The 15,454-nt window shown below is 40.6% G+C and overlaps 1 protein-coding gene across 1 annotated transcript in view; it reads right to left on the reverse strand.

Annotated features, from left to right (window-relative positions):
- LOC137332370 (gamma-aminobutyric acid receptor subunit alpha-6-like) overlaps nt 1-15,454 on the reverse strand; it is a 28,119-nt gene that overhangs the window by 11,045 nt on the left and 1,620 nt on the right. Inside the window, exons 4-5 of the mRNA XM_067996137.1 lie at nt 8,039-8,182; nt 647-799 (exon numbers count right to left, since the gene is read on the reverse strand). Of these exons, the coding sequence (XP_067852238.1) occupies nt 647-799; nt 8,039-8,182 (297 nt within the window). The remainder of the gene's footprint in view (nt 1-646; nt 800-8,038; nt 8,183-15,454) is intronic.

Raw genomic sequence — 15,454 nt, forward strand, 5'->3', positions numbered from 1 at the left:
ATTAGACGATGACTGTCCAAACTTAATGCACTCAAGACTCTCACAGTCAGCAAAGGGAGAATATTATGCACCAAACTGGAATGGATTCAATTCAAGTCCCAAAATTGGGCAGAATTCTTAATTCAGTGTATCACCCAATTTCCCATGTATTTGAATTTTAGAGTTTTACAGCAAATTGTCAAAGGGAGCAAGTAGCATATGAAAAGCACACATTTCATCACAATATTAAAACATTATCACTTGTTCTTTAAGTTTGCTAAATTTTTAAAAATCTACACATATTTCATTGACATAAACTCACATAAATGACAAAAACACAATACAACATGAGAAAACAGGCCCAATACTTCAGTTTCTAAGTCACCATGCACAGTGATGTACAAACATTCACAGTAAAGGTTTCTATACCTGCCACACTACCAGCAGGGACAGATTCTTTGTTTATCTAGAACAAAACCTGGGACAAAACTACAGTCATGGTGCATGGGATGTAAGTCTGAGTGAGATAATAGCCTAGTTTTCTTTGTAGATAAAAATAGGCTATCTGTATAGAGAATTCACCTGAAATGGATAAATGGAGATGGTAAATAAACAAAGACTTGATAATGAATACAGCGATAAGAAGGTGTTGTAAATCAAGGCATACCAAATACTGTTCTAGCTGGGACAGACTCCTTATTAATCCAGAAAGATACTTGAGAGAGAATTACTGTCATAATGCAAGGAATGTACATCTGAATCATAAAGTATCCCATCTTCCTTTTTAGGTGAAAATACACTGTCATCACTATGTATTCACCTGTTGGAAGACAAATGTGAACATTTTTGTGATTATAACATTATATTGTATATTTTTGTTCTCTCCCTATGGGATGACATATTGTAGATTGAATAATACAAAAAGGATGCAGCATAAAAATAGAGAATACAGCGTGAGAAATAAAGAATACCATAATAACTTGCAAGTGATGAAGGTCCTAATTATTTTTGCATCTCATCCTCACAGGGGAAATATATGTATCCTATCACAAGTTTCCAACTGTATTCTGTTGATAGGCATACATGTCTTTAATTTGTAACAACGTTTCTAAAATTACCATTAATTAAGATTGTCATAGGGTGGAGGGCACTTTAATGTCCTTCAACAAGTCTCATAATCTACCTGTAACATCTCTCCTGAGTTGAAATATACCTTTAGCATTGTTAAAAAAATCAAATCCATAGGATTATTTCATTGTGAACTATAAGGTGTTGCAGCTCTGAGTTACGTAGCAACATTGAGGTTTTACATCTGAAACTTGAGATAAAGGCAAAAAAACTGTTAAAGAAGTTATTTGTGTACTGTATGGAATTAAAACTTAGAATTGCTGATTAAATTACATATAGTGCTACAGCTGTAATTTTTAAAAGTATATTACAGTTGTATCCTTTTACTTGACTCACAGATGGAAATTTTAGTCTAACTTCATGATTAAATGTTTCAGTGCCATCTACTTTGGACCAGGATGGTTTAATGAATTATATTTTTCATCCCCACCACTTGAGTTCTCCTTTGTGGTAATGGAAAATATCATTCCCATCAATTGGAAGGCAGATTAAATATTGAAAAGTATTTTCAAATGCAATTATATCATACATAAACATGTGATTTTGTTTACATTATATGTGACATTTTCCATGTATGTGACTTATATTTTCCTATGGCATGCAGTAAAATAAAACCTCACATCATTGCAGTTCAAATCAAGTGGTCCAGTAGCACTTCACTTCAAATTACATAATACAATATCATTTTACAACCATGAGAGTCTACTGTTTATTAACATCCACTAAGATGCCAGGATCAACGAAACATCAGTTGGAAAAATGAAATAAAAATGCTGCCTACAAACCCCATCTGCATATTATGAATCATAATACAGCTTGTAGTCTACCCCAACACAATAATAAATCTCTAGATTGAGATAGCCTTGAAAAACTGCTTCATCTTTCTTTCATATTTATAATGTCATTTCAATGCCTTGATGTGTTACTCACCTGTGACACACATCTATGTGAATTATATATAGGTAAGAATGTATTCCAGGACTGTAACACATTGAAGGGTTGAAATAACGTTGCATGATGTGAAAGGGTAGCTCAGCTACTTTATCATTAGTTTTTCAACTCCGAGATCTATTACGTTCTAGAAATCGACGTCTACTTGTATTATTCTTCAAAATGTATGCAGATTTAATAATTTTGCTTTTTTAATATTTTTAATTTAAACTTAAAGTAAATCTAATGTGAAAATAATTTGTAGTACTGTGTTGTTCAGCAAAATAAATACAGTTAGCTTTTCAGATATTTTTATTTTTGTATATTTACAAGTTCAAAAATAATAACATTCTAAAAGTCAAATATAAAAGATGTGGAAAACACTAAAAAATAGAAAAGTATTTTGTAAATGTATGTCATCACAAATTGCATTCTAAACAGTTTATATGCCTTTTGGAACAATGTGGATGGTTTGGTGAGTTAAACTTAATCATCATTTTCAGAATTAATTTTAAACATTCGAAAGGTACCTGAAGGTGGGGCAGGCCTGACTCATCTGAGTCTCAACTGTAGAAATACAGGGGCCTGTCAGTGCGGACAGCACAGTGTGAGGACAACACAGTGTGCTGAGAGTTCGGTAAGTGTGGGAGTTTGGTGAAGTGGGGGAAGGAGGTGCTGCTTTGCCTTGCTTTTCCTGCAGAGCGGTAGTGGACCTGAGAGTAGAAGACTGAGATTGTGGAATAAAAGCAGCAGCAGACCTGCAACAAGAGACAACTACTGTGCGACATCACAGGGACTTAACTCCTGGACCTAAGATAAATAAGAAGCAAAAAGTAATCCAAGTGGGACGTCACCAAGGAAGAGGTAAGTGATTGGCTGGTGAGTATTTTCCTGCTGAATTTGTCTAAGGTTAGAGTTTGTGGATTCTCTGGTCTCTGTTGTGTAGTGGGGGACTGCTGTTCAGCAAGGGCCCTTGAGTATACCTTTTTAATTGAAGTGAAATTGGTGGGATTCATTTAATTTGAGGGAGCGTCCGATAAAAGGCGGGATTTCAGAGCGCTGAGAACAGCTGAGAGGAGCCGAGCCGAGCGGAGCTGCGACCGAGTTCGAAGTGACGTCAGGAATCAGATCGGGACGCGACACAGGGGAGGCACCTGATTGGTGAGTAGGTTCAGGTGAGTATTTCTACTTATTGACAGTAACTGAAGTAAAAGGAAAGGGAAGGTCTGCTGGTCTTATAGGAAGTAGCGTTTATTTTTTAGTGAATCAAGGTCCCTAGTGTAGTTAACATTCTCTAAATTGAGAACAATTTAAAGGAGTAAACTCCTTAAAGGGAGTGGTAAGTAGTTTTTCTTTCCTTTTTTTTCTCTTGACATTGCAGTTGTTGTTAAGCTAACTTAAGGGTTAAGTCATGGCAGGAGATCCCAGAGCCGTGTCATGTTCCTCTTGTGAGATGTGGGAATTCAGGGATCCTTCCTGTATCCCTGATTCCTTCACCTGCGGGAAGTGTGTCCAGCTGCAGCTATTGTTTGACCGCTTGACAGCTCTGGAGCTGCGGATGGACTCACTTTAGAGCATCCGTGATGCTGAGAAAGTCGTGGATAGCATGTTCAGTGAGTTGGTCACACTGCAGATAAAAATTACTGAGGGAGATAGTGAATGGGTGACCAACAGACAGAGGAAGAGTAGAAAGGCAGTGCAGGGGTCCCCTGCGGTCATCTCCCTCCAAAACAGGTATACCGTTTTGGATACTGTTGGGGGAGATGGCTCACCAGGGGAAGGTGGCAGTGGCCAGGTTCATGGCACCGTGGCTGGCTCTGCTGCACAGGAGGGCAGGAAAAAGAGTGGCAGAGCTATAGTGATAGGGGACTCGATTGTAAGGGGAATAGACAGGATGGTATGTTGCCTCCCTGGTGCAAGGGTCAAGGATGTCTCGGAGCGGCTGCAGGACATTCTGGAGGGGGAGGGTGAACAGCCAGTTGTCGTGGTGCATATAGGCACCAACGATATAGGTAAAAAACAGGATGAGGTCCTACAAGCTGAATTTAGGGAGTTAGGAGTTAAACTAAAGAGTAGGACCTCAAAGGTAGTAATCTCAGGATTGCTACCAGTGCCACGGGCAAGTCAGAGTAGGAATGACAGGATAGCTAGGATGAATACGTGGCTTGAGAGATGGTGCAAGAGGAAGGGATTCAAATTCCTGGGCCATTGGAACCGGTTCTGGGGGAGGTGGGACCAGTACAAATTGGACGGTCTGCATCTGGGCAGGACTGGAACCAATGTCCTAGGGGGAGTGTTTGCCAGTGCTGTTGGGGAGGGTTTAAACTAATGTGGCAGGGGGATGGGAACCGATGCAGGAAGTCAGTGGGAAATAAAATGGTGACAGAAACAAAAGGCAGGAAGGGAGAGTGTACAGAACATGACCGGACAGATGGTCTGAGAAAGCAGGGCAAAGACCAAGGGAAATCGAGATTAAACTGCATTTATTTCAATGCAAGAAGTCTGATGGGCAAGGCAGATGAACTCAGGGCATGGATGGGTACATGGGACTGGGATGTTATAGCTATTACTGAAACATGGATAAGGGAGGGGCAGGACTGGCAGCTCAATGTTCCAGGGTACAGATGCTATAGGAAAGATAGAGCAGGAGGTAAGAGAGGAGGGGGAGTTGCGTTCTTGATTAGGGAGAACATCACGGCAGTAGTGAGAGGGGATATATCCGAGGGTTCGCCCACTGAGTCTATATGGGTAGAACTGAAAAATAAGAAGGGAGAGATCACTTTGATAGGATTGTACTACAGACCCCCAAATAGTCAACGGGAAATTGAGGAGCAAATATGTAAGGAGATTACAGACAGCTGCAAGAAAAATAGGGTGGTAATAGTAGGGGACTTTAACTTTCCCAACATTGACTGGGACAGCCATAGCATTAGGGGCTTGGATGGAGAGAAATTTGTTGAGTGTATTCAGGAGGAATTTCTCATTCAGTATGTGGATGGCCCGACTAGAGAGGGGGCAAAACTTGACCTCCTCTTGGGAAATAAGGAAGGGCAGGTGACAGAAGTGTTGGTGAGGGATCACTTTGGGACAAGTGATCATAATTCCATTAGTTTTAAGATAGCTATGGAGAAGGATAGGTCTGGCCCAAAAGTTAAAATTCTAAATTGGGGAAAGGCCAATTTTGATGGTATTAGACAGGAACTTTCAGAAGTTGATTGGGAGAGTCTGTTGGCAGGCAAAGGGACGTCTGGTAAGTGGGAGGCTTTCAAAAGTGTGTTAACCAGGGTTCAGGGTAAGCACATTCCTTATAAAGTGAAGGGCAAGGCTGGTAGAAGTAGGGAACCTTGGATGACTCGGGAGATTGAGGCACTAGTCAAAAAGAAGAAGGAGGCATATGACATGCATAGGCAGCTGGGATCAAGTGGATCCCTTGAAGAGTATAGAGATTGCCGGAGTAGAGTTAAGAGAGAAATCAGGAGGGCAAAAAGGGGATATGAGATTGCTTTGGCAGATCAGGCAAAGGTGAATCCAAAGAGCTTCTACAAATACATAAAGGGCAAAAGGGTAACTAGGGAGAGAGTAGGGCCTCTTAAGGATCAACAAGGTCATCTATGTGCGGAACCACAAGAAATGGGTGAGATCCTGAATGAATATTTCACATCGGTATTTACGGTTGAGAAAGGCATGGATGTTAGGGAACTTGGGGAAATAAATAATGATGTCTTGAGGAGTGTACATATTACAGAGAGGGAGGTGCTGGAAGTCTTAACGCGCATCAAGGTAGATAAATCTCCGGGACCTGATGAAATGTATCCCAGGACGTTATGGGAGGTTAGGGAGGAAATTGCGGGTCCCCTAGCAGAGATATTTGAATCATCCACCGCTACAGGTGAGGTGCCTGAAGATTGGAGGGTAGCAAATGTTGTGCCTTTGTTTAAGAAGGGCGGCAGGGAAAAGCCTGGGAACTACAGACCAGTGAGCCTGACATCTGTAGTGGGTAAGTTGTTAGAGGGTATTCTGAGGGACAGGATCTAGAGGCATTTGGAGAGGCAGGGACTAATTAGGAACAGTCAGCATGGTTTTGTGAGAGGAAAATCATGTCTCACGAATTTGATTGAGTTTTTTGAAGGGGTAACAAAGAAGATAGATGAGGGCTGTGCAGTAGACGTGGTCTACATGGACTTCAGCAAAGCATTTGACAAGGTACCGCATGGTAGGTTGTTACATATGGTTAAATCTCATGGGATCCAAGGTGAGGTAGCCAATTGGATACAAAATTGGCTTGACGACAGAAGACAGAGGGTGGTTGTAGAGGGTTGTTTTTCAAACTGGATGCCTGTGTCCAGCGGTGTGCCTCAGGGATCGGTGCTGGGTCCGCTGTTATTTGTTATTTATATTAATGATTTGGATGAGAATTTAGGAGGCATGGTTAGTAAGTTTGCAGATGACACCAAGATTGGTGGCATTGTGGACAGTGAAGAAGGTTATCTGGGATTGCAACGGGATCTTGATCAATTGGGCCAGTGGGCCGATGAATGGCAGATGGAGTTTAATTTAGATAAATGTGAGGTGATGCATTTTGGTAGATCGAATCGGGCCAGGACCTACTCCGTTAATGGTAGGGCGTTGGGGAGAGTTATAGAACAAAGAGATCTAGGAGTACAGATTCATAGCTCCTTGAAAGTGGAGTCACAGGTGGATAGGGTGGTGAAGAAGGCATTCGGCATGCTTGGTTTCATTGGTCAGAACATTGAATGCAGGAGTTGGGATGTCTTGTTGAAGTTGTGCAGGGCATTGGTGAGGCCACACTTGGAGTACTGTGTACAGTTCTGGTCACCCTATTATAGAAAGGATATTATTAAACTAGAAAGAGTGCAGAAAAGATTTACTAGGATGCTACCGGGACTTGATGGTTTGACTTACAGGGAGAGGTTAGACAGACTGGGACTTTTTTTCCCTGGAGAGTAGGAGGTTAAGGGGTGATCTTATAGAAGTCTATAAAATAATGAGGGGCATAGATAAGGTAGATCGTCAAAATCTTTTCCCAAAGGTAGGGGAGTCTATAACGAGGGGGCATAGATTTAAGGTGAGAGGGGAGAGATACAAAAGGGTCCAGAGGGGCAATTTTTTCACTCAAAGGGTGGTGAGTGTCTGGAACGAGCTGCCAGAGGCAGTAGTAGAGGCGGGTACAATTTTGTCTTTTAAAAAGCATTTGGACAGTTACATGGGTAAGATGGGTATAGAGGGATATGGGCCAAGTGCAGGCAATTGGGACTAGCTTAGTGGTATAAACTGGGCGACATGGACATGTTGGGCCGAAGGGCCTGTTTCCATGTTGTAACTTCTATGATTCTATGATTCTATGATTCTAGGTCTTAATTTTTTTTAAGGTGTAAAATGGGAGTGAGTGAAATGATTATTCAGTACAGTGAAAGTAGTTCTATTTCAAACAGATGGCAGGATTCCATGATTGTATCATGCAGTTTGAGTCAGGTTGTAGAGTTGCACGTGCCTGCCATATGGAAACTTACCATTCAAATCTAATTTTCATCAAATGGTAAGTACTGGTTATTATATAGAGTTATATAGGTAGGAATGTAGTTCCAGGCAATAACATATCTTGGTGTTCAGATGACCTTAAAAACCACTTGTGCTGCATTAATATGATATAATTTAATGTGTTGCTGTCTGGCAACACAAACCAGTTCATGCATTGTTATGTATTAATCACATCAAACATCAAAGCACATTTTATAAAGTATTGCTATTTCGAATATCAAAATCACAACATTTTCAACTTCAGCTAGTCAATTCTATTAACGTAGTGGGTCCAAGATGGAATCATTCTGTACTACCAGCATATTACCTCTTCTCTTTTCAGTTAATTGATAATTGAGAACTTTGCATTAAAAAGTAAAATTGGGTTCAATTATTTTTGAAGCTAAAAACAACCAGTACTTGAAAGTTAAAGCACATAAACTGTTAAAATGAATGTACTTGCCTGTGTTGGATTTCATAGTTTCACTGGATACTGTTTGGCCTATAAGGTCATACTGAAGCAGACTTGAAGATTCATCTGGTACTTCTACTGAATACAAGGGGCCCTTCTTCCATGTGTAAATGATTTCGCTTCTTGGGTAGGCATCTGCAAGTTGAATGTCATGTTTCAGCTGATGCTCCCACCTTATACTACTTGTTTCTTTTTTAATTGCCCAATGGACTGTATTCACCAGTGAACAGTTACACCATGATTATTTACATCAATAATGATTCACAAACACAGCACAAGGCGGCATCCTGGAGCACCAATACCTAAAAACCGGTGTGCAAATGTTAGAATGAATTCAAAAATTGTGTTAAGGTTTCCTTCCTGCCAAACTGATGACTGGATTCCTATGAACTTCCCTAACAGTTTTTGTTTACTTCACTTGCCTGAACCCCATAACCATATTATATTTTTCTATTTAAAATGTAGTGCTTTTCTGTTCAGCAGATTGAAAAGAAAATATAACTTTAGAACACTGAAAAGTGAGTACACTGTGATTTATTTCATTAAATGTGCAATGTCATTCCATTGAGAAATTAACTGGCTTGCTTGCTTACTTTTTGCTTTTCTTTATTAGGGAATTAGCTGGTAAGCTTATATGCCACCATTGAATGTTTACATTAGAATGTTTAGTGTAATGTATCTTAGTTTTTGCTAAAATTATAATCAAAATAGCACTAGGTTGATCTGTGAGAGCCAATTTTAACTCGGCTCACTGGGAAGGGAGTGGTAGCGACCTTAAAATTGGAATGCTGTACTAAATGCATTACCGCTCAATCCTGCCCATTGGCATTTCATCGCAGGCCTTTACAAGTATGGTCTAAGTGTTTGCCTGAAGAAGACGGGAGCAACAATATAGTACACAAATTTGGGTCCTATGATGTACATAGGACCCTGATTGCAAAATGCTCAGTACAATTGAGTGGCTCATGTGCATACTCTGCTCATTTGTACTGAATGTTAAACAGCCTAACCATAGAATCGTAGAATCATAGAATGGTTACAGCATAGAAGGAGGCCATTCGGCCCATCGAGCCCATGCTGGCTCTTTGTAAGAGCAATCCAGTTAGTCCCATTCCCCCGCTCTTTCCCCGTAGCCCTGCAAATCTTTTCTCTTCAAGTATTTATCCAATTCTCTTTTGAAAGTCACTATTGAATCTGCTTCCACCACCCATTCAGACAGGACATTCCAGATCATAACCACTCGCTATGTAAAAAATGTTTTCCTCATGTCATCTTTGGTTCTTTTGCCAATCACCTTAATTCTGTGACCTCTGGTTCTTGACCCTTCCACCAATGGGGACAGTTTATCTTTATTTACTTTATCTAAACCCTTTATGATTTTGAACACTTCTATCAAATTTCCTCTCAACCTTCTCTACTTTAAGAAGAACAACCCCAGCTTCTCCAGTCTATCCACGTAACTGAAGTCCCTCATCACTGGAACCATTCTAGTAAATCTTTTCTGCACATCCTTCCTGAAGTGCGGTGCCCAGAATTGGACACAATACTCCAGTTGTGGCCGAACCAGTGTTTTATAAAGGTTCAACAAAACTTCCTTGCTTTTGCACTCTATACCTCTATTTATAAAGCGAGGATCCCGTAAGCTTTTTAACCACTTTCTCAACCTGTCCTGCCACCTTCAAAGATTTGTGCACATATACCCAGGTCTCTCTGTTCCTGAATCCCCTTTAGAATTGTACCATTTATATTGCCTCACCTCATTCTTCCTGCCAAAATGTATTACTTCACACTTCTCTGCGTTAAATTTCATCTGTCATGTATCTGCCCATTCCACCAGCCTGTCAGTGTCCTCTTGAAGTCTATTGCTATCCTCCTCACTGTTTACTACAATTCCAAGTTTTGTGTCATCTGCAAATTTTGAAATTGTGCCCTGTACACCCAAGTCCTAGTCATCAAATATATATCAAAAAAAGCAGTGGTCTTAGTACTGATCCCTGGGGAACACCACTATATACCTTCCTCCAGTCCAAAAAACAATTGTTCACCATTACTCTCTGTTTCCTGTCACTTAGCCAATTTTGTATCCATGCTGCCATTGCCCTTTTTATTTCATGGGCATCAATTTTGCTGACAAGCCTATTATGTAGCACTTTATCAAACGCCTTTTGAAAGTCCATATACACATCAACCGCATTGCCCTCATCAACCCCCTCTGTTACCTCATCAACCGGAGGTCCTTAAAGGGAGAACTGGAGGCCGCTTACAAAACGGCCCAGGAAATATCTAATTTTTTTTGGAGGGGGGAGTCAAGAGGCGCTCCTCCTGGGCTCACGGAAATAAAATTCAGGTTGTTTCCCGCCTACTTGAAGCATCCTCTGGGAATGTATCCTCCCATCGTCGGTTCTGACTGTTGGCTGGCTAATGTGGGAGCTGGACAATTTGCCGCCCTCCCGACGCACCTGTTTGGTGTCAACAGCTCACTGGCGGAAAATAAATGATGCCTGGGCCTCTAAATAGCTTGGGCCTCCCATTGGCATAAACAGGTGGGCAGGCAGTGGGTATGCTCCGCCCATGCCCGCCTCTTCTCTACCGATAGTTAAAATTGACCCTGTGATGTGTTGACGATAAAGACAGTAAAGTAATTTGTGATACATTTCCCAAAATGATAATGCAACTTTAAGCTTCACTAATTATAAGGCTTTGCGCTTTCCAGGGAAAGATCTATGAATAAAAAATTTAGATAATTTACACATTAAATCGGTTTCTTTTTATGGTCTGTTAGCATAAGTTAAATTTGTCAAGAAAATAAAAGCTTGCTTCTGTTGTATCAGGAATATCCCTCAGGAATTCCTTGTTATATTACTACTAATGAGCCTCTGCTGATACATTGGGTAAATTACTTCTAAACCACATGTGTTTCTTAAGTGGAGAAATCTGTAAGATACATCACAATAACTTTCTAATAGGATTGGTACAACTTATCTCTGGATTTCTTGCCATCACTGTATGTGAATTAGAACTGATTAAAAACCTTGAGGAATAACTGAGGCATAAATTCAACATTGTTGCGCCCCTGTTGCAAATGTAAAATGGACACAACAATAACCAATTGAGCAGGGCAGAGGCCTGCACCCAATCTGCATGGGTGTTTGAGCCACTGCTAAATTGGTCAGGGTCTTTTTTTGGTCAACTCTGGATGCTGCCTCAAATGAGCGCAGGCCACATTTCAATATCGATTTGTGAAAGGTAGGTTACTAACATGGTGGATAGGGAAGTGCCTATGAATGTTGACTATAGAGACTCCGAGAAGGCATTTGATAAGGCAAGACATTGTTAGCAAAAATGAAAGCACATGGAATTGGGAATAACCTTAGAACATGGGTTGGTAATTAGTTGGGAAGTAGGAGACAGAGAGTAGGGATAAAGGGAATGTTCTCTGATTGACTGGATGTGACAAATGGTATACTGATGCCTCAACTTTTTGCCATATATACCAATAACTTGGGTGAAGGAATAGAGAGTTGTATTTCCAAGTTGGCAGATGACACTAAGTTAGGAGGCAGAGTGGGGCATCAATTCAACATCATTGTGCCCATTTTAAGGGCATAAAACAGAAGCAATGATGACCAATTTAGTGCATCCAATTTGCACAGGGGCTTGGACCACTGCTAAATTGATTGGGGCCTTTTTGCGGCCACCTGAAATAAAGGCAGGCCTCATATCGAAATGACCCTTCAGCACCCATTTGTGACCTGGATACCTAAATTCAGTTAGACTAGTCGACTAGTACCGTAAAGGGACCGCAGGGAACCACTCATAATGAGGCCCCAAAACCTTCATAAATGTCATTTTCTGTAGAGTCAGAATGAACAGGAGTGCTCCGATTGGCTTCACAAAATAACTGCAGGTTGCAATCAGCCCGCCCTCACAACCCTCCTATTCGCCTGTCCCCCCCAACCCGGACCTACGTGTGGGCATAGGCGCTAGTCGAAATTGGTTAGACCCTGAAAGGCGAACTGCATTGAGGCACCTGATTGGTGCCCGCATCTCACCTGAAATATGATGATGAAGCCCAAGGACAAATTTAGGACGGCCCTCAGGCCTCTCTGCTCTGGCACGGCATTGCTGCACACCTGTGGAATCATGCCCGGTTTTGAGCACTAATGAATTTAGGCCCCACTGTCTCTTAATAGAAATTCATGGCATATTTTCCTTTGTTGCTCATCTTTGTTCAAAAGTAGGTGTGAGTAAAAAGTAGCATTCTGCACTTTTCACTTTATTTTTGTGAAAATTATCCATCAGAGAAAAATATAGTCTTTAATGCTACTGAAATTAAAGAGGGACTCTGTGAATGGAGCAAATTGGCTCTTAACTGAAGTTGCCCTTAAATGTTTCTAAGCACATGAGTACCAGAATGCATTGACCTTTAAAGTCATGGAGCTCATTTATATTTGTCTATTGATATGGAATCTATCAAAATATTTATATGAAAAAAGGCTAGAAGATATATTTGACTGTTATTAGTTAAAATGAGTACTCTGTTGGACTGTTACTGGTCAATTCCTTCAGTATATCAAAACCACAAGAAGCAAGAATATTGAAGATGTGCTGGAAAGTCATGAATTATGGAAAAAAAACTATAATCAAATGTTACAGCTGGCATATTATGAGTGGTTACTGTGTACTATTTACAATTAATCAGCATATATTCTGTTTACAACACATGTTGATGATAAATTATATATTTTCAAGTAAAGCTTTGCGGTTTTCACATTTTAAAGTTCTGAATTTGTTGCTTGATTTTTGGGAATAGGGGATATTTCTTATCATCAGAATTCAGCGGAAAATCGGGCCCCCGGTGTGTATTTGCATGAGCTACCAATCACGTTAAACAAGAAAAAAGGCAAGTACTGTAAACTCCCCTTAGAGAGAAAATCTGGAAGAGCAGCATGAAAGAGAATATCAAGCTGAGTGACAACAACAGAAAGGTAAGAAGCAAGCCAAAGTGAATGAATGCAACAAGGAAACAAACAATCAAGGAGAGGCATCATTCCGGTACAAAGGAACGGAAAGATTTGGTGAGAAATGGAAAATAACAAGACTTAGAAAAGAGAGGAGGAAAATTCAAGGCACGGGTCAGGAGTGAGTTAGAGACAAGGGTAGCTAGTAAATATGTTTTGGCCTGACTGTTATGAGCGAAGGGCAGGTGAATGAAAAGGAATGAGACATATGTGAGATCCATAATCTGCTGGTAGTAAACCATGCTAACAATTGTTGTATAAAGTTCTACACTGTATACTGAGTAGTACTTTTATTAACAAACTACTCCCTTACCCTCACCCAAAAAAACTCATAACATCATCCATCAAATACAATACATATTTAGATTGAATAGTATCTTTTCACCTGCATCATGCTATCTCTGGTGTACAAGAATATTAAGAATGCCCATGGCATAGTGGGAAAAAAAATAGAAACCATATTTAAGTGTGCATTACCATTAAATCTAGTGTGACAAGCTCCCCTGATGGTTTAAGCCATATAGACTATCAAAGTCGCAGGTTTCATTCTCAGTCTTTGCTGAGTTAGCTGATCTCAGTTAGGACAGTAGTTGCGGCACCTCAATTGGCCTTAGTGCCTCTGGGCTGCATAGTAGAAAAACCAGACAAGGTTCTTACTTCTGATAGTTATTCAATGACCAGTGGTAGAAAGTGTGCATGTTAAACATCTGGGGTTGGAATTTCCTGTGTATTTGCACCCAAAGACATGTAATTGGCACACAAAGTAAATACCCGGCATCAAATATCGAGGAGCTCAGCCACAAAAGAAAGAAAGCAGTTGCATTTATGTAGCACCTTTCATGATTGCATGACATCCCAAGGGGGTTCCAACAACAGCAACAACAACTTGCATTTATAGAACGCCATTAATGGTAAAACGTGCCAAGATGCTTCACAGGAGCATTATCAAACAAAATTTGACACATAAGGAGATATTAGGACAGGTGGCCAAAAGCTTGATCAAAGAGGTAGGTGTTAAGGAGGCTCTTAAAGGAGGAGAGAGAGGTAGCGGAGAGATTTAGGGAGGGAATTGCAGAGCTTTGGGCCTGAAGCACGACCAATGGTGGAGTGATTAAAATCAGGGATGCGCAAGAGGCCAGAATTGGCTTCACCGCCAATTAAATAATTTTTGATGTATAGTCACTGTTGTAATGTAGGGAAATGCGACAGCCAGTTTGCAAACAGCAAGGTCCCAAAAACAGCATTGAGATAAATTACCAATTAAACTGTTTTAGTGGTGCTGGTTGAGGGATAAATGTTGGACAGAACTCCCCTGCTCTTCTTCGAATAGTGCCATGGGACCTTTCACATTCACCTGAGTGTACAGATGGAACCTCAGTTTAACATCTGATTTGAAAGACGGAACCTCCAACATTGCAGTATTCTTTCAGTACTGCACTGAAGTGTCAGCCTAGATTATGTGCTCAAGTTTCTGAAGCTTGAACCCACAACTGACTGAGAGGTAAGAGTGCTACCATTGAGCTGACACCTGACAGCAAGTGTGTTACACATGTAATTGTGCACTCTTTTACATTTGTCCATTGATCCCTGCACCAAAACGTATCTCGGCTCATTATATTGGCTGCAATACCAAGCTAAAGATCCATACATGTGAATTTCCTGCAGTTACATTGGTCCAAAATGGATGGAAAATTCACCTAGTATTGTAGGCGCAACAGGAAGCAACACCATTTTTCTGCTATTTCATTGTGATTTTGTCAAGCGATTTTTAAAAATTATCCTCACTGCAACCTACATTGTATTTTTTGTTTCTTTTAATGCATTTTTATGACGTCAATATAAGTTACAATAAAAATTGAAAAGCTTCCACAATTGCTTGTTCTTAAACATGCTGTGCCCAATGTGCATAAATAATAATTAGATAGCTTGAAACTTTAATTTTCATACTGAAGGAAGGAATATATGATGTGAATTCAGTGATTTCCTTGGGCCTCGATTGTTTGAGCTGATTTCTGCTCGTTTATGCCCATTTTTATGTTAGCAGGAGATCTGGGTGTAAACAGACATCGGCAAAATGGTTGCATGAATGGGCATACTTTTGGGGTGTAACTTCCAGATTATGCCTCCACTAGAAGTTCCAACCCGCTGGAGGGGAAGAGATTGGGCTCATCCATGATAGCTCCTAGAGTCTGACACTCACTATTAATGCTCACACATGATGATTGGCACTTGGGCAAGGCACAGAAGGGCAACTAGCACCTATAGAATCTTACCACAACACGAGTGTCAAATCTTGTTTGATAATGCTCCTGTGAAGCTCCTTGGGGCGTTTTACTACGTTAAAGGCGCTATATAAATGCAAGTTGTTGTTGAGTTAGAGCCTTCA

Source organism: Heptranchias perlo, chromosome 14 (genome assembly GCF_035084215.1).
Source record: "Heptranchias perlo isolate sHepPer1 chromosome 14, sHepPer1.hap1, whole genome shotgun sequence".
Classification (NCBI taxonomy): domain Eukaryota; kingdom Metazoa; phylum Chordata; class Chondrichthyes; order Hexanchiformes; family Hexanchidae; genus Heptranchias; species Heptranchias perlo.